The sequence below is a fragment of the Ziziphus jujuba genome, chromosome 3 (genome assembly GCF_031755915.1).
Source record: "Ziziphus jujuba cultivar Dongzao chromosome 3, ASM3175591v1".
In the NCBI taxonomy this organism is placed as follows: Eukaryota; Viridiplantae; Streptophyta; class Magnoliopsida; order Rosales; family Rhamnaceae; genus Ziziphus; species Ziziphus jujuba.
The window spans coordinates 24,400,130-24,420,298 of NC_083381.1; the positions used below are offsets into that span (position 1 = coordinate 24,400,130).

Here is a 20,169-nt window from a genome sequence, read left to right on the forward strand (position 1 = left end):
TCTTTGTTTTTTTCGTTTTTGTTTTGTTTTTTATTTTTATTTTTATTTTTTTATATTTCAAAGAAATTCCAACAGCTCTTTTTTAGCCAAATCATTGGTGAAGTTTGGAATTAGAGCTAGATTAGTGTTCACGAAGATAAATATGTAATGATATGTGGTATAAGTACAACGTAATATTGACACAAATAAATTTTTGAGTTATTTTCACCAATGCCCTCTTAAGTTTTGAAAGTTCTGGGGCCTAGCTGCTAATTTCATATTTGACGAGGGTATTGGTGCAAATAATCTTAATATATATATATATTTGGAGAGGGTAAACGGAGAGTAGTTTTGAAGTTTTAAAATCAGACAACCATTTTGAATAATTGATAAAAGAAAACAAAGGACTGTGGAATGTCCCAACGCTGGGCACAACCCCCTAAAAAAGGCAAACACCATTGCTTCCCATGGCTAAAGTTGTGAACAAAAGTGCTGTTCTTACATAACGAGACAACCTCATCTTATCGTGCGCAAAGCCCAAAATAGGCGAATAAACACAGAAGAGGTAGATAGTACCATGGCTATTGTGTACACTATAACAAAGGCCTTGAATGCTCAGCCTTCTCGTAGAATTGTAGTGCCTTGTAATGGCCCTTCTTCACTAATATAACCTTCCGGAATTGTAAATCCTTCTGCGAATGTTACTGTTGGGATAAAAGCTGCAACAATCAAATTAGCCTCTTTAACTTGATCAAGCTCATTCTCAATGTTGTAGGTTTTTCTCAAAGAATTTTGGGGTCAAGTAGACTTTGTCGCCTGCTTGACTTTATACCATCTTTTAGAAAACGTTTTCTGACATATTCCTGCAACATGCATTGATTGATTGTGTAAGAGTGGTTGGCTATGTATGGAAGAAAGCGTTAAGCCAAATATGTACTAAATATTGTGTTTAATTAAATAGATAAAAAAAAAAACACAAACAAACAAATTTAATTTAATTTTGAAGAGTACTTATGAGAAAGATATTTAAAAAAAAAAAAAAAAATGTCTAACCTTGGTGCTTTTAGGATATTTACTAATCAAAATGTAAAAAGCAGTCTGATTTTGTTTGTTGAATGACATCTTATCCATCCTCGGTCAGAAACAAGAATCTTCCCGGAGTAATCTGAAATTACCATTTGATGTAGTGGTGTATTCCCCTTAGCATCCTTTTCATTTATAAGGTTGCTGAAGAAAGAAATTTCCAATACAAATTGAAGTGCTCTGTAGCTAGGGGATGCCACAATCGAGTGTCGGACATTCCAGCCTTCGTTGTTGACAAAGTTAGAAGCAATCGGGACACTTGTATAATATTTTTATCATTATTTTAGAATTATCAAGCAAAGCAATATGAAGAGGTGTGTTGCCTTGTTTATCTTTAATGTAGGCTGCATATCTATCTAATTGTAGTAACAGCTTTACCACCGGAACAGATTCGCGGCTTGCAGCATGGTGCAATAGAGTCCACCCATCATGATCATCTCTTCGTTTTGTTAGACTTGAAGCTCCCATTTTCGCTAGAAATTTTGTCATCATTTATAATTTAGTAAATTAAATATGTCATATATAAATGTACATAAAATTAGTTGGAGAAAAATTAATTTGATGATACAATTCTATTCTTTTATATATATTTTTTTCTATTCTTTCTAAACATCTAAAATGGAAATCCAAATCGAATTTCAATTTTCTCCTTCAGAAAACCAGAAAAAGGAGAGATGAAATCTAAATATATTTGGTTGAATATTAACTTACCTTCATCTCACTTATTGCCATGGCATGAAGGAAAGTTCTGCCATTGGGACTATCAGCAACCTGAGATGTGCAGTTCTCTAATATTTGAAACACTATATCTCAAAATCCTCTCTCAGTCGCATTATATAGTGGAGTTTCACCTGCATCATTTGCAGAATATACGAAATCGCAATCTTCCTTTATTAATATCTTCACCACGCTAGGATGCTGCAATCGGACTGCCTCATGCAAAGCTGTGTCTTGATCTTGATTTGTCATCCTCAGCATCTGCCTGGGTGCTTCCACACCGCTTTCAGTGTCACAAGGATGAAGAGCTTTTGCGTGTTTAAGGAGCACCGCCACCACCGAAGCATGGCCAAACCTTGCTGCCGAGTGGAGGGACGTTTCTCCTTCTATGTTGGGCTGCATGAGCAATGATGGACACATCGTAAAAATGTCTTCCACGAACTTGGTTGGTTTTGAATTTTCAGGAGCGATTGAAATGATAGAGATGTAAAGAACTGTGCTCTTATTTGGGGTGAGTAAATGGTGAAGATTTTCTTTGTTTTTTATGATGGAATCCTCAATTTTACCAAGTTATTCAAAGCACAAGAGTTCTGGTTCTATGGAGGTGATTATCTCTGTTTCCTGGCCCTGTTAATGCTGATGAATAAAATTACCATACAAGTTTGAGGAATCCATAATTGTTTCTATGGTTTGGTCTGAAAAATCCTTATATATTCGTTATTATATATTCATAGAACTATTGAAACTTAATTCAATACAGAACTCATCACAGCAAGCATATAGAAAGAAACAAACAAGAAGAATCACACAAAGAACACACAAATTTTACGAGGTTCGGTCTAGAAATGACCTACATCCTCGGTGAACTCCATCCAAGAAGTTCTTGCACTATGAACAAAACAGATACACCATTGCAGCAGTTTCTCTCTTGATTTTACAGATTCTCTGCACCCATAAACCACATCAGAAACCCCTTTACAACCTCTCTCTTTCTCACAAATCACTCACCCAGAATGATCCTAAACAATACCAAGAGAAAGAGAAATACAAAGAGAAAGAGGCTACAAGAAGAAAAGAGAAAACCAGAAGAAAAACTTTGATCGAGAACTAGCTGCTTCTATCATCTATTTTCTGTTTCTGCAGTTAAACCATTATTTATAAACCTCCAAAACAGAAAACTAACCGCTGACTCATTCTAACCACTTCCTTAAGTGCAACGGCACCGTTTCACAACTGATGCTTATAAGAAACGTTAACTTTGACCATTTCTATGGTTTGGTCTGAAAAATCCTTATATATTCGTTATTATATATTCATAGAACTAATTAAACAAAGGGATTGAACAAAACAAGAAAGTCCTCTCATGTCCTTTTTTTTTTTTTTTTTTTTGGTGTCATGAATGAGTTAAGAGTGTTGGAAAATCAAAAAGCAAAACTGGAAAAACTAAGTAACACAAACAACAACAATATTTAGCGAGGTTCGGCCAAGATTGCCTACGTCCTCGTTGCTCCGGTGAGAGCTTCTTGTATTTTATTGAACAGCTGCTGTCTAGGAAACAATTACAGAACTCAAACTATGGAAAACACTCAGATATTCACAACCCAAAGCCCCTGTTACACCCTTTACACTCTATGTTCTTTACCAAACTCACAAAGAACTCACAAAGAATATCAGTTACACAAAGAAGAACACGAGGGAATGAAAACAGAGTCTTGGAGCTTTCCCGCCTTCTGCAATTTTCTGGAAATTTCTTATTTTTTAGTCTGTCACGTTGTGAAGAAGAAAACTATATAAATATAAGAAGTGTTGCTCAAAACGACATCACTCTACTTAAGATGCGAGGCAAAGTGACCATTTTGCCATTCTTTTACTTCCAAAATAATGAAGTGCACAGTTTTGACCTCCTGAAGCTTCAAAACACTCAAAACAGATTCTGCACCAGTTTCTACAGCACATTACGGCAGCAATATAATAAATTTGAGGATTAAATCATCACAGAGAGGTTAGAAAGAAGATAAAAAGTTCTGAGTAGATAGAGTGAGTTTTTATTTTTTATTTATTATTTTTTTTGGGACAAACTAATGTTTTTTCAGTCCTCTGGAATGTCTTTTAGCTTATGATTAGTGAAGTTTGGAATCGAAGTGCACTAAGATATAAGTTAGATTTTCATTAAAAAAGAAAAGAGAAACAAAAAAAAAATAATAATAATAATAATAAGAGAGAAAAAGAAGAATATATAAGTGAGATTTTGTAAATCAATATTGTAACATTTATCTATAGTTAGAAGAATTAAAATTGCTATAAAGTAATTGATTATTAATTAAGTTTTTCTTTTTATCACTTTGAGAGACAAAAGAACATATAATACTAACATTAAAATTTAAAGAGATGGCGAACAAATTAGAAAAGGCTGTAACAAGTAAAATTTTGTCCCGGGAGGTAGTACAAACATTAATGCAACAGCTTGACCCTTACACGGAGCAATTTTCACCTACTTCCGGGAGTATAACTCCACCGCCTCACAAACCAAGTCCCACATGAGGCGGTGAAGTGGTACTGCCCGGTGCAACCACATAACTGATTTAGCATTCAAAACTCTTCTTGAATACTTTGTAAAAAAAAATGAAGAAAGACAATCCAATGACACATGTAACAATAGAAAGTGACCTGGAATAGCCTAACATTGCATATGTTCCTGTAACAAATGCAACCACCATAGCTACCATGGCCAAGGTAGTGAGGACAAAGGCTGTAAAAAAGTACCCAAATAACCTTGACACTTTAGGTGTAAATCTCATAAAGATGTGGATAAAGACAGCAGAACTGGAGAGGACCATGGCTAGGGTATCCATGATGATAAATGTCTTGAATGCTGGGCTTTTCCCAAGTATTGGAGTGCCTTGTAATGGCCCTTTTTCACTAAAAAAACCTCCAGGTACAGTAAAACCCGCTGTAAAAGTTACCGTGGCAATCAGTACAGCAACTATCAAATTAGTATTCTGCATCTCGTCTGGCTCATGTAAAGTAGAATTTTCCTCTTCATTGTTTGAACGAGTGTTTATTCGAATGCCCAACCTCAGATCATGGTTTTGCAAACGTTTTTCAAAGGAATTCTGCATTGATAAATTTCTGTCTATTAATCTTGAGTAAGGTTTACAAAGATGTAACTTATCTTATCATTCATTTCCTATATTCTGATGATTTACCATCACAATCTTTATTATTAGCCATTGAATTGCCATGTATTGAGTTTTATACAAGTCGGGTGAGAGGAAGATAAAATGAATTTTCTATAGACTCATATAAACTCTAGATGCATAACATCCCTTGAAGGAATCCAAAGGGTAATAAAAAAAATATTATGATGAAAGACCGTTGTGATGGTCTTAAAGTGACAGTTCCTACTTTTCTTACATCAATATAAGATTTGTGCTTCAAGATTCTATTATTATTATTATTTGTGTGTTTTCACAGTTGATCAAAAAAGTAAATAAATAAATAAAAGATTGTGTGCCTTAGTAACAAGCATTCTACCAGGCAATATCCATGCAAGAAATAAAGGCATATAATGTGATGTGATAAAAATGACCAATTAATGACTTTACTTTTACGAAATTAATTCATTTTCCTAATGGCGAAAACGAGATTAATCTTCATGAATATATCAATTTTACCCGTGTATATGTGCTGCGTGGCGGAGTAAATAGCTTACCTTCCTCAGTGCAATAGCTTTAGAAGTGGAAGCGAGGTCCAGGGCATTTTGATTTTGTTTGTTGAATGCCATCTTATCCACTCTAGGGAGATCAATGAGATCAGCAAGCCGGTCACTATTAAGTTAAATGGCAATGTGATGGAGCGGTGTGTTCCCTTTAGCATCCTTTTCATTTAACAAGTCGCTGAATGCATTCTTTTCCAGTATATCACCCATTGCCAGTTCATAGATGTCCTTCTTCCCCACCGCAGAGTGTAAAATATTCCTGCCTTCTTCGTTCACTAATTCACAGCATTCTGGACACCATTTTATAAATTCTGATATTATCACTTTACAGTTTAAAGAAGTTGAAGCAGCTGCAAGATGAAAAGCAGTGTTTCCTTGTTTATTTTTCTTGTAGGCTGCTTTTTCTCTACCAATTGGTAATTCTAGAAACATTTTCACTGCAGGACGATATCCAATATGTGCAGCATGGTGTAATGGAGTCCAGCCCATTTCATCTGCTTCTAACATTAGTGCCTCCATTTTATCTAGGATTGTTTTTATCATTTCTAAATTGAAGAAAAATAAAATATATTACTTCCAGGAAACAGAATTAGCATATATATAATAATCTGAGAAGAGGATAAAAAAATAAATAAATAAAAGTAAAATAATTAGTTTTCATTTATTTGTTAAAGAAAATATGCTGGAGCATAATGGTGAGAATAAATATGAATCTACACATAGTATATGGGAAAATGAGTAACTTAATCCTTCATGGCTAAACCTATTTAGCCTGAGTTTTTGAAGATTTATGTATCTGCACGCAGTAGTACAATGGAAACCATACAGTAATATGTTGTTGTTCCATATGAAATAGATGGATTAGCATTTTATAAACAATTTTCAATATATATATATATATATATGTATGAAGAATTTCACAATACCTTTATCTTTGAGTATGGTTGCAGCATGCAGAACATTTCTGCCAATAGGACCAGTAGTAGCTGGTGATTTGCACTTGTCTAGTATCTCAAACACAATATCACTGTATCCTCTCTCAGCTGCCATGTAGAGTGGAGTCTCGTGTTCCTTATTAGCGAATAAACGAAATCGCACTCTTCGATTTCCACCAATCTCTCCACCACGCTTGGATAGTAAAATCGAACCGCCTCATGGTTAGCCGTATCTTCATTTTGATTTTGCAACCTCATCATCTGCCTGGCTGCTTCTACACCTCTCTCATTGTTATCCTTTGCATATTGAATGAGCGTCCCCACTATTGAAGCATGTCCATACCTTGCTGCTATGTGGAGGGGAGTGTCATTTTTGGAATTGGGCTGCATCAGCAGTGCCGGACAAGTTGCAAGTATTCTTTCAACAAACTCACTTGGACCTTGATCTTCAGTGGCTCTCGATGTGATATAGATATGAAGGATTGTGTTCTTATTTGGAGTGAGTAAGCTTTGAAGATGGTCTTTGCTTTTCAGCACGGCATCGATGTCGCCCCTTGCTGCATCCCAGTACAGTTCATGTCCCATGTTGGTGATGGTCTCTGTTTTCTGTAATGTTTCGTCCCCTGTTTCCTCTGCTTCCACTATTTCGTCCTTTGTTTTCTGGTACTCCTTTGGTTGAAAAACTTTACCATCTTTCTGCTGAGCCTCATGCAAACTTGAGGAATCCATTTTTCTACCAAACAGTGGTTTCGCGGACTAAATTGGGATCCTTTTTGTGTTCTAGTTAACCTTCCTTAGCTTTACAATGTATTGATTAAACTGTTGAAGTTTAGAGATATGGAACAGGCTCAATAATTTGAATGTTTTTGTATTGATCTCAAGCATAACTTGGCTACTATATAAACATTTTAATAACTAAATAAATAGAAGAAAGAGTCACAAACCTTTTAGTCAATTGCAAGTTGCATGCAATAAACGTGCATATAAACAGCAGGTTTTGTAGTACGTTTAGAATTAATGTACAGCAAACATTCAACCACCATTCAACCACCAATTTTATAATAAAAATTTCCTTGTTCAGACCTTTATATTGAGTTCATGGTAGACTTGGCCGATTAGGAAAATCTTTATTTTTAATTATTTGTTTAAAATAAGTGAGTTTCAGTTAAAAACATAATAAAACATTAACAGCAACAATAATATTAGTTAGCAGCAAATAAGCTTCACATAAATTTAGTGGTATTTCCTTTTTAAAAATCGAAAAATATCATATTTTTAGCGTCCTTAGGGTAATCTAATATGGGTAAAGAAAGTATTAATATAAGTTGCTGGGTTGACTGAATGACAAGTCCTAACTTCTAAGTCCCCTTTGGATACTGAAGCTAACAAGTTCATGAGTGCAAAATCTTAAATTTATGGGCACAGCCATATGGCAACATGACACTGGCAGGGCCTTACCTAACAACTAACATTTTTCTTTCTTTTCTGTTCACTCAAATCGACTACACATCCATGTCTGGTCGCTGGAGAAAGAATTGTAGGGCCTTATATTTATTTACAATTTGGAAAAATACCGGGCCTGTTGTTTCAAAAGAGGCTGTCATTTGTCAATTGCTTTCTCTTTTCCTTTCCCCCTTTGCAGAGTTTATCATAAGAAAAATTATTAAAAAAAGAAAAACTTAAGGTTTATAGCATAATCCTTTCCGATTTAACAATTCAAAAATTTACAATAACAAATACTATTTTTGCATTGTCATTTTTAAAATTTAACATTGATATGAATTCTCTAATAACAAATGTCAAAACCAACTTTTAGTAATGATTTTCCAATGGCAAATACTAAAAAAAGGAAAAAAAAAAAAAAAAAAGAGCCAAAATTACTATTCTTTCATCATATTAAAGTTTGATCATGTTTATTTATCTTTTAATCACGTTTATTTATCTTATCTTTATCCACCTTTTTTTATATTGACTTCTTCCATTTCGCAAAGATCAATGGAATCGAAGAAAAAACATTATGAAGATAATCTAAAAGATATAGAGCAAAAATAAAAGATGAGAATGAAGAAGTGTATCATGAAATACCCATGATGTATCCAATTTCTATAGAAATTGGATTTATAAAATATTATTTATATTATAACAATTTTCTTAGCGTTGCCTTTCAAAATTCATGACTAATCCTACTGTCAGTGCCAATATTACCGTTGCTATCAAAATTGATTTGCCTATTTAATTTGATTGATTCTCCAGAATTTATCCGCTAGAAATCTGCAGAGGAAGGAATGGTGAAATGAGAAAAATGTATGGAATGAGTGCTGCAAGAAAAGGGCTCTCTTTAGAAATTGGCCATGGGTCCTTCTTCAAGATTATTTTACCAATAAATCAATCATTAATCCAAAAGAACCATGTAGATATCATAAACTTTCTTATAATAGATATCAATTAAGTTAACCTCATTTAATAATATACAATGGCTCATTAAAGAAGCAAAACGGGAGCATATTTTTATATTTTAGCGGTGACTTATGTCCAAATTGCATGCTGTTGGAGATGCTCTTGAACATTGTACTCAAATTCAAAAATAATTAACAAATAAAAACTGAACTCTAAAATTTTTTTAGTCATTTGCAAAGAAGACTTAAACGGGGTGGACAAATAATTATAACTCCGACATATTGAATATCCCCTTGTAAGAATATTCCATGTCATCCATATGTTTCATGTCGAACAGATATCGACTCAAAATTAATGCGTTGTTTGAGATAAAATTTAATTAACCTTGGATAAGAGAATTACTGATATCTATCAGAGGTTTTTTTTTTTTTTTTTTTTTTTGGGGTTGGTTGGGGTGTAAAGACAGTCTAGTGGTATCCTTTGACAATAACTAGGGATCAAATTTTCCAAATTCATTAAAGAAAAATAACGTCACCAAACCAATGAAAAGAACAATTGAACTAACGTCATAAATTCCTATTAACCTTGATTGGCTCACAGATATTTTGGACAATAATGTACTTTCTTTATCTTAATGTAATTGTCTTCATTTCGAAAAATATATATACACAAATAATGTGACTAGTAGGAATGAAAAGAACAATTGAACTGTCTCAAATGTGAATACAACTATATTAATTAAAGTAGATAATAGGGCTGATACTAACAAAACCAAATAACATGGACTAATAGAAAAATAGAAGCCAAATTTCCATAAAGCTCAATATTATATACAGATGCAGCAAACCAACTTGAGCAATTGACAACTGAAGCAACTGTCAATTGGAGCAAGGTCATGAGTGCAAGATCTTAAATTTATGGGCACAGCCATACGGCAACATGGCACTGGCAGGGCTTTAATTAACAACTAACATTTTTCTTTCTTTTCTGTTCACTCAAATCGACTACACATCCATGTCTGGTCGCTGGAGAAAGAATTGTAGGGCCTTACATTTATTTACAATTTGGAAAAATACCGGGCCTGTTGTATCAAAAGAGGCTGTCATTTGTCAATTGCTTTCTTTTTTCCTTTCAGCCGTTGCAGAATTTATCATAAGAAAAATTAGTGAAAAAGGAAAAACTTAAGGTTTATAGCATAATCCTTTGCAATTTAACAATTTAAAAATTTACAATAACTGACAAGACCCACCCCGGGAACCCTCCCAGGATCTCCCGGGTGGTCCTGCCTGGTGAAGTCCCATGGGACAATCTTTAGAGAATATCCAATAAAATCTCATCTTAAAATGTGGAAAACGAACACATGCATTATTAATAATACTTCAATATATAAATATAATTAAATCCACAATAGCACAAAGTCTACAACCAGCCTATTGTACCACATGCCATAACTACACATATAAGTAATATGGTCTCTACTGAGTCCAATATTTAGATTAGAGAAATAATAAATAAGAATAGAAAGATAAGGATGGATAAAGAAAGATAGGTACTTGTGAGATCCCATATCAGTTGGAAAGGGGAACGAAACATACCTTATAAGAGGGTGTAGATACCTTTCCCTTGAGAGGCCTTCCTGATAGGGAACGTAAAACTGTGAGGGGTAGGATTGGGCTCACCACCTAGCTTCCAAAGCAGACAATATCTCGGTTGGGCTTGGGAGACCCGGGCCAGTGGGACTGGCAGGTGAAGGGCGGGACCCCTAACCACTGAAAGGCCTTTTAAAACCGTGAGAGCTAGGCCCAAAGCGGACAATATCTCATGCAAATGGACTGGGCTGTTACAGTACTACTGTTGCTGTGAAAAGACCGAAGTGGCAAGCGCGGACAATATCTCATGCAAGTGGACTGGGCTGTTACAGTACTGCTGCAGCTGTGAAAAGACCGAAGTGGCAAGCGATGCACGAGGTAGACTACTACTAACTGCTTGGACCTAAGGGAACGAATTTAAAACAAATAAAATATGAGATAAAGAAATTTCAGTGAGTGGCATAGTATAATAGAAAAATAATAATTAATTTCTGTAAAATCTTTCTGTCAAGATCTCTCGTTCCACTCGTTTGAAAAGTTTTCCGTTTAAAAATCATTTCACAAAACCCAAACTTGTACCCTAATTCAATATCATAAAATGGATGCTCAAAAGGTATAAAGTGAATAATCAATATAGTATTATAAAATAGCTTAATCAAGGGGTAAAAATTGAGTGTAAATATTATAAACATAGTTCCACAAAATTATTATGAAAGTGCAATAATAACCACAATATTTGAAAACAGTAATATATTCAAACGTATACCATGTATCATTCGATGTACCAAACTGTAAACCATGGGATATATTCACCTCACAATCCTTAATATACAAATGTCAGGATCCGTCCAGAATTCCTTCTCCCGGAACCCTAGACAGCCCTGATCCTAGGGAAACCCTACCGGACCCTCCAATGGAAAATCCGACAGAGCCTCCCCTAAGGGATTTACTTACCACAAACTACCTGCACTGAAAACACACTTCTATAATCACCCCCTTATTTCTCCCGCAAACTACAAATTGTTCCACAAATTTCAACACTTCTCAAAAGCAACAACAGTCCAGTGCATAAATAAAACAGAAGTATCCCAATAGTATACAGAGCTTTAAGAAGTGCTAAACAACAGAAATACAACAAGGCTGAAAGAAATAATACACTGAAATGAAAGAGTACAGAAGTATTTCTCGAAACACAACAGCAGCGGAAAACTTGGTTCGCTCCGGAAGAACGTCTACCACCACTTGCACCTAAGGGAACGGAATTTAAGAGTGTGAGATGCTAATCATCTCCGTGAGTAACCCGAACTACTGAACACCTTTTGTGATAATAAAAATAATAGTAATAACAATTAAGGAATAGAACACATACCAACAATTAATAAATAAATAATAATAACTGTTGGAAAATAATAATTTCCCTCAAAACTCTCACCAATCGCTCCGTTTGAAATGTTCCCTTTTTAAAACCTTTTCGCAAAACCCAATGTACATACCTCCCAAAAACAAAGGGATTAAACCATTAATAAGCAATAATTAAATAAATACATACCCCAAATATATAATTAAAATATAATAAATTATAGTAAATCATTTTGAACACCTTTGGGGTTTAAACCATTATTTGCAATTTACACCGACGCACCACACTATATACCGGTGATGCCCTCCGATACCCAGCGTCCCGAGCACCGACTGGCGGGGGGTTAAAGAGAGAAACCTGCAACGGTCACGTCGGCGTCCCGACAGTACCGACTGCTAAAAACCATCACCCGGCCAAGGAGGGGGGCGGCTGTGGCCAATAACAACTTGCCTGCCCACGGTCCAATGGCAACTCACGGGTGAAGTAAAAACCGCACGCTAAACCATATAATAATCGCATGCTACCACGTGTCCATACACCATACACCAGAACACCAATACTGTATGAGTGCGTCTAAAAATAAACATAAATAACCAACCGTACCGTTTTTCCAAAAACCACCGTGGGAAGTATACCAAATTTTCACAAAACACCATCCCACATATTTTTATTCAACAACCCGGTACGAAACAGCGATAATCAACAAACTACAATTTTCTCGAAATACGAGATGTAACCATAAAAATACCGCGGGCATAATTTATAATATTTAACCAAATATTTTCGTAAAATATTTAACCCAATTATGCCCGGAAAATCAAATTTAAAACCACGTACAAATACTACCAAAATACACATTGCTCATGCATAATACATTAATTAAACCACAATAAAATTCATAAATAAATCACACCACATGAGCACAATTTAAATAACAAATTAAATACCAATTAAATATAATTAATTGCCCAAAATAATTTTTGAAGGTGGGTCACTCACCTGGAGCATGCAAATCAACTAAGATCTTCCTCGGGATTAACTCTGCCACTCGTACGTGCACCTAAACAACCACAGTGCACCAACCAAAAATATTAATATTTTATTCGGGTAATTCCCAAATGGGTACCCGGGGAGCGAACACCAAACGACATCTAAGGGTTATGAGTTATATACCGAATCGAAGCTCGCATGATGAGGATCACGGATTCGGTCTTACTTTTCGGTGATCGGACCCGACGGGGTCGGAATCTCGCCGGAAAGCTTTTCAAGTTTTGGTTCCGCAATTCTCCCAAACCATCGCGAATTGGTGGAAACGGAAGCCGGATTCGGGTTCAGGAGGTCGAACACTGCGGACTGGAGCTGCCCGGAAAACTGGGTACTCACCGGAACAGTACTTTCCGGCGAGCCGCCGCGGTCACCGGCAACCGTCGCCGGCAGCGGCGCGTGCGGTGGCCGTTGGTCGTGAAATTTTGAAGACTTGTAGATCATGAGGAGAGCAACCCAACGGGACCGGCGGTGAGCAAAACGAAGGTCGTACGGCGGAGAAATCACCGTTTGAAGATTTCCGGCCCCTCGGCTGAAAACGCTCCGATCCCCGCACGTCGGTGGTCTGATGGCCGTGATTTTTGGTGGGTTGGCCGGACTTGAGGAGAGGATCAAGGGTGTATGGCGCGTGTGGCCAGAAAATGGCCGAAAATGGGTCGATTTGCGGTGGCCGGCGGTGGAGGGGAAAATCTCGCCGCCGATCTTCGGAGGTCCGATCCGGGCGCGTCCGGCGGCCGTTCGCCGTGAAATTTGGAGGTTTTGCCGGAAATGAGGAGGGCAAGCTTTCTGTCCGGCGCGTGCACTGTAGATCGGCCGGAACAGTGGAAAAATTCCGACGGTCGGCGGTCTTCTCTCTCTCTTTTTCTCTCTCCTCTCTCTCTTTCTCTCTCTTCCCCGAAAGTTTTATCAAATAAAAACCCCTGTTTGACACTGTTCATGCCATGTGGACCAATCAAAAGCTGACACGTGGCGTTCACTGTTCATCGACCCAAAAACATTAAAATAATACGGTATCCGGTAAACTTTAAACGTCCATAACTTTTTAACCGGATGTCCGTTTTGAGCGTGCCGCTAGTCTGTGAACTCGTATCGACGAGCACTTCACAACCATGCACGAGTCAAAGCTCATTTCCCCATAAATAAAAAGTCAACTCCGACACCCCTTGGACAGTTTGGACCGCAACCTGTTGCGTCCATAACTTTCAAACCGTAGCTCCGTTTTCAACGTGCTACCAGTCTACGAACTCGGGGCATCGTGCACTTCGCCACGGTACCCTGGTCAACTCAAAATTCCCACCGAGTCAAAAAATCAACAGTCAACCTCGGTCAACGTGCACGGATTCCGGTGCGATTTGGGACGGGGTGTTACACAAAGGCATCATGGAAAATAATGAACCGTCGAGACATACCCAACCTCACAGTCCGTAGCAATAAATATCCTGTGGGTAGAACCCAACCTCACAATACTGTGGCAATAATAACCTGTGGGATAAACCCAACCTCACGGTCCGTGGCAATAATGTCCTGTGGGTAGAACCCAACCTCACAATACCATGGCAATAATAACTTGTGGGATAAATCCAACCTCATGGTTCATGGCAATAATATTATGTGGGTAGAACGCAATCTCACGGTACCGTGGTAATAATAACCTGTGGGATAAACCCAACCTCACGGTCCGTGACAATAATATCCTATGGGGCTGAACCCAACCTCACGGTACCGTGGCACAAAACCTAGTACGTTGTAATATAATATAATATAATACTGATCCAAGATATTGGCACTACATAGTACATCAATTTAAAAACAACCAATATAGTATCCTTAAACAATCTTGCAAGATCATACATACTTTTCCCAAACTATATTGTATCATAACTCATAATTTAATATTTAAATTCCACCGCTTATTTAGATATTTCAAAATTTTCTAATCATCATTTCATGCAAAAACTAGAAATACCACAGTGAAATATGTTCACTATAAACTGATTTTAAGCACAAAAAAATTTATAAAATATTTGAACATGCTTAAAATCATATAAAATTTCAATATGTTTCTCAAATCAATTATTTTCCAAAATAATTTAAAATCTCAATTCAAATACCAGGATATTTAATTAACATAATTCACAAGTTCACTATGATCTCATTAAAATTAAAAATCAATAAAAATCTTATTAAAATCCATATAAAATGATAACTCATATAAGTGAAATCAGATATTGTATATGTATAAAGCAACTATTTCAATCAATTTTTATATACGTAAAATATCCAAAACACTCATATATATTATTCTATATACCCAAAACATTTTAAAAATAATAACAACTCATATTACTGCAGATGCTCACTCCTGCTCTCTTGCAGGATCGCCTCCAGGCTCAACTCGAGTGCCTGTAATATAATAAAATATTTCTTAGTCTCCAATAACTAAGTCAAAGGCACTTGTATGACACAAATGTCTCAAATTGATTTATACTACTATGAAATTATATAAATTGAACACCGAGAGGTCCAATTATACCGTACCTAAAATTGGGGCTTTTCATCAGGAAGCTAATTTTTTGAAATTGAACCTCCAAATGGGTCCTAATAATATCCAATTTCACTAATCCAACTCCAATTTCAACCAATTTGACCAATGTTGTCCAAACACAGTCCCAATTTATCCGAAAATTAACTAATTGACCGAAAAATAGAAAAATTATCAAACAACTTCCAAAATTCACAAAATTTATATCCACAGAAAGCCCAATAGACAAGGAACCCGTCAGTATGCTCAACTTGGTCCAAAGATTCCTCTAGTGGCCGAAAAACTCAGTTGAAGCTTCGGCTGAACTTCACGATGTTGTATCTCCCAAACGGTGAGGAATATGGGAAAAAGAACCATGGAAATGAGTTCAGAGGTCCAAAATAATAGAAAAGGTCTATGGGTTGGCCTGAAACTATCGAAAAATGGGAAAATTTAGCAACCCACCTAGTCGACTGTTGCCACGTTCTCCGGCCATATTCCGGCACATCCGGCAACCGTTCGTCGTGAAAATTCATAGCCAAGCTCACCTCAACATGAGCTTCCTCTTAGCTGGCACATGTAATAGGTTGGTGGTCGGAATGGGTAAAAAATGGTGATGACCGAGTTCGATGATAAACGGGTCGAAACTACCCAGTTCGAACCCACTGGTCTGGGGGAGAATTTCTCTAGTTTTGGATATGAAATGGATATTTTGGGGTTTGTTTCCTGTTTGACATGCTTACGAAGGCTTATATAGAGCCTTGGGTCACTAACAGACAAAAAATGGAGACTAGTTTGGACACTGATAGAAAATTTATGCTTAAAACTTCTTAGAGCTATTATTTTTTATCCGTAACACAGAATTTGGCATGCCATCAGTCTATGAACTCATATCGACGAGATCTACACAATGGTACCTTAGTCAAACAAAAAATATTAACCATTAAAAAAGTCAACTTGGACCCACATATTATTCACTTGATCAAATTTAATCAAACTTGGTCAAACTTATTAAAATATAAATATGTGTATTTTTGGTACGGGATATTACATTAACAAACACTATTTTTGCATTGTCATTTTTAAAATTTAACATTGACATGAATGCTCTAATAACAAATGTCAAAACCAAATTTTAGTAATGATTTTCCAATGGCAAATACTAAAAGAAGGAAAAAAAAAAAAAAGCGCCAAAATTACTATTCTTTCATCATATTAAAGTTTGATCAGGTTTATTTATCTTTTAATCACGTTTATTTATCTTATCTTTATCCACATTTTTTTATATTGATTTCTTCCATTTCGCAAAGATCAATGGAATCGAAGAAAAAAAACATTATGAAGATAATCTAAAAGATATAAAGCAAAAATAAAAGATGAGAATGAAAAAGTGTATCATGAAAAACCCGTGATGTATCCAATTTCTATAGAAATTGAATTTATAAAATATTATTTATATTATAACAATTTTCTTAGCGTTGCCTTTCAAAATTCGTGACTAATCCTACTGTCATTGCCAATATTACCGTTGCTATCAAAATTGATTTGCCTATTTAATTTGATTGATTCTCCAGAATTTATCCGCTAGAAATCTGCAGAGGAAGGAATGGTGAAATGAGAAAAATGTATGGAACGAGTGCTGCAAGAAAAGGGCTCTCTTTAGAAATTGGCCATGGGTCCTACTTCAGGATTATTTTACCAATAAATCAATCATTAATCCAAAAGAACCATGAAGATATCATAAACTTTCTTATAACAGATATCAATTAAGTTAACCTCATTTAATAATATACAATGGCTCATTAAAGAAGCAAAACGGGAGCATATTTTTATATTTTAGCGGTGACGTATGTCCAAATTACATGCTGTTGGAGATGCTTTTGAACATTGTACTCAAATTCAAAAATAAGTAGACTCTAAAATTTTTTTAGTCATTTGCAACGAAGACTTAAACGGGGTGGACTAGTAATTAGAACTCCGACGTATTGAATATCCCCTTGTAAGAATATTCCATGTCATCCATATGTTTCGTATCGAACAGATATCGACTAAAAATTAATGCGTTGTTCGAGATAAAATTTTATTAAGTAACCTTGGATAAGAGAATTACTGATATCTATCAGAGGCTTTTTTTTTTCTTTTTTTTTTTCTTTTTTTTTTTCTTTTTTTTTTGTTTTTTGGTGGTTGATTGTGGTGCAAAGACAGTCCAGTGGTATCCTCTGACAATAACTAGGGTTCAAATTTTCCAAAGTCATTAATTAAAAATAACATAACCAAACCAATGAAAAGAACAATTGAACTAACGTCATAAATTCCTATTAACCTTGATTGGCTCACAGATATTTTGGACAATAATGTACTTTCGTTATCTTAATGTAATTATCTTCATTTCGAAAAATACATATACACAAATAATGTGACTAGCAGGAATGAAAAGAACAATTGAACTGTCTCAAATGTGAATACAACTATATTAATAAAAGTAGATAATATGGCTGGTACTAACAAACCTAAATAACATGGACTAATATTAATAATTTAGAAAAATAGAAGCCAAATTTCACTAAAGCTCAATATTATATACAGATGCATCAAACCAACTGGAGCAATTGACAACTGAAGCAATTGTCAATTGGAGCAAGGTCATGAGTGCAAAATCTTAAATTTATAGGCGCAATCATTTGTCAACATGGCACTGGCAGTGCTTTAATTAACAACTACCATTTTCTTTTCTGTTCACTCGAATCAACTATATATATCCGTGTCTTGTAGCCGGAGAAAGAATTGTAGGGCCTTACATTTATTTATAATTTGGAAAAATACTAGGCCTGTTGTTTCAAAAGAGGCTGTCATTTGTCAATTGCTTTTGCTTTTGTTTTGTTATTTGGGGGATTTGTTAATTAGTTGTTACACAACTAGACGTTATAGCTTTTATCCAAAGAAAAAAAAAAGAAAAAAAAATCTTAAGGTTTATAGCATCATCCTTTGCAATTTAGCAACTTAAAGCATCTCCAATAACAAATGCGGTTTTTATATTATTATTCTTAAAATTTGATATCGACATGAATTCTCTAATAACAAATACCAAAGCTAAATTTTAATATTGATTCTGCAACAATAAATATTAAAAAAAAAAAGCCAAATTACCGTTCTTCCATTACATAAAAGTTTAATCGCGTTTAGTTATCTTGTCTTCATCCAACTTTTTTTTCTTTTTTAATATTGAATTATTTCTCGAAGATCAATGGAATCGAAGAAAAAAAAAAATAGTGAAGACAATCTGAAAGATATAGAGCAAAAATAAAAGATGAGAATGAAGACATGTATTATGAAGAACCTGTGATGAATCCAATTTCTATAAAAATTGAATTTTTATAAATTTTTTTTTTTATTTTATAACAATTTTCTTTGCCTTTCAAAATTTGGGACTAATCCTACTGTCATTGCCAATATTACCGTTGTGAATAAGAGAAAATTGTATGGAAACAGTGCTGAAAGAAAAGTGCTCTCCCTAGAAATTGGTCATGGGTCCCACTTCACGATTATTTTACCAATAAATCAAATATTAATCCAAGTAAAGGCTGTAGATATCATAAAATTTATTATAAGGGGATTTACTGTCAAATTTGTCAACTCAAAATGACATTGGCAAAATATGCAAAACCTCTTTTTTTTTTTCTTTTTTTTTTTTAATTTACTATAATTTTTCTATATTCTTAGGTCTTGAGCTCGAATCCACAATCTTTCAAATAGAGATATAAATAGTATATCAATTAAGTTAACCTTATTTAACAATATGAATGGCTCATCGAAGAAGCAAAATAGGAGCATATTTCTATATTTTAGCAATGACATATGTCCAAATTGCATACCATTGGAGATGCTCTTGAATATTGTATTAAAATTCAAAAATAATTAACAAATAAGAACTAAACTCTTAATTTTGTTTAGTCATTTGCAAAAAAGACTTAAACAGGATGGACTACTAATTATAAATCCGATATATTGAATATCTCCTTGTAAAACTATTCCTTGTCATCCATGTGTTTCAAATCCAACAAAATCGATTTAAAGTTAATGCGTTGTTCAAGACAAAATTTTGTTAAGGAATTTTGGATGAGAGTCTAGTGGTATCCTTTGATAATAACTAGGGTTCAAATTTTCCCACCACCAATATAAATATAAAAAAAAAAGTCATTAATTAAAGATAATGTAACTAATACCAATGAAAAGAACAACTGAACTAACCTCATAAATTCCTATTAACCTTGGTTGGCTCATAGATATTTTGGACAATAATGTACCTCCTTTATCTTAATATAATTATCTTTTATTTCAAAAAAAAAAAAATATACATATATATATAAATTATGTGACTAGTAGGGATGAAAAGAACAATTGAACTATCCCAAATGTGAATACAACTATATTAATAAATGTATATTTTAACACTTCGCCTTCACTGGTGGACTTATTATTTTCTACCGTTATTGTTCCCAATTTAACCATCACACTTGATATATGATTTTTTGTTCAAAGTTTCCTAAGATGCCAAGATGCCACCTATCTTAGGATTGCTCCCACTTTAGCACGCTTAAACTGCCCATACTGGTCATCACAATCCACCATCTTCCGGTCAAACATCCTCACTGTACACTTTCGGCTAGATACAAGTTCTGTGTAACAGCCCAGACCACCCGCATGAGATAATATCCGCTTTGGGCCCAGCCCGCAAGGTTTTACTCTGCGACCCCGTTACATTGTGGGTCCACAAAATGCGTCTCAAGGGAAAGGTATCTACACCACCTTATAAGGCGTGCTTCGTT

General features: G+C 35.1%; 2 protein-coding genes across 2 annotated transcripts; both read right to left on the reverse strand.

Moving 5' to 3' along the window:
* Positions 1-4,124: 4,124 nt before the first annotated feature.
* On the reverse strand, positions 4,125-7,385 carry LOC107404824 (protein ACCELERATED CELL DEATH 6-like). The gene is made up of 3 exons (XM_025068829.3): positions 6,424-7,385; positions 5,492-6,042; positions 4,125-4,892 (listed from the first exon to the last, which is right to left on the reverse strand). Exons 2-3 carry the CDS (start codon positions 5,561-5,563, stop codon positions 4,362-4,364), a joined length of 603 nt encoding a protein of 200 aa, XP_024924597.2. The 5' UTR covers positions 5,564-6,042; positions 6,424-7,385; the 3' UTR covers positions 4,125-4,361.
* Positions 5,615-7,161, reverse strand: LOC125418337 (protein ACCELERATED CELL DEATH 6-like). Its single transcript, XM_048467156.1, has 3 exons — positions 6,610-7,161; positions 6,424-6,568; positions 5,615-6,042 (listed from the first exon to the last, which is right to left on the reverse strand). Exons 1-3 carry the CDS (start codon positions 7,159-7,161, stop codon positions 5,615-5,617), a joined length of 1,125 nt encoding a protein of 374 aa, XP_048323113.1.
* Positions 7,386-20,169: the final 12,784 nt, after the last annotated feature.

Coding starts and splice junctions, on each gene's coding strand:
- LOC107404824 (XM_025068829.3), bottom strand. CDS start 5,563: ATGGCATTCAACAAACAAAATCAAAATGCCCTGGACCTCGCTTCCACT. Junction 4,893..5,491: donor AAGCTATTGCACTGAGGAAG/GTAAGCTATTTA, acceptor TTATCAATGCAG/AATTCCTTTGAAAAACGTTT.
- LOC125418337 (XM_048467156.1), bottom strand. CDS start 7,161: ATGGATTCCTCAAGTTTGCATGAGGCTCAGCAGAAAGATGGTAAAGTT. Junction 6,569..6,609: donor CAAGCGTGGTGGAGAGATTG/GTGGAAATCGAA, acceptor TTCGCTAATAAG/GAACACGAGACTCCACTCTA. Junction 6,043..6,423: donor AACCATACTCAAAGATAAAG/GTATTGTGAAAT, acceptor TCTTCAATTTAG/AAATGATAAAAACAATCCTA.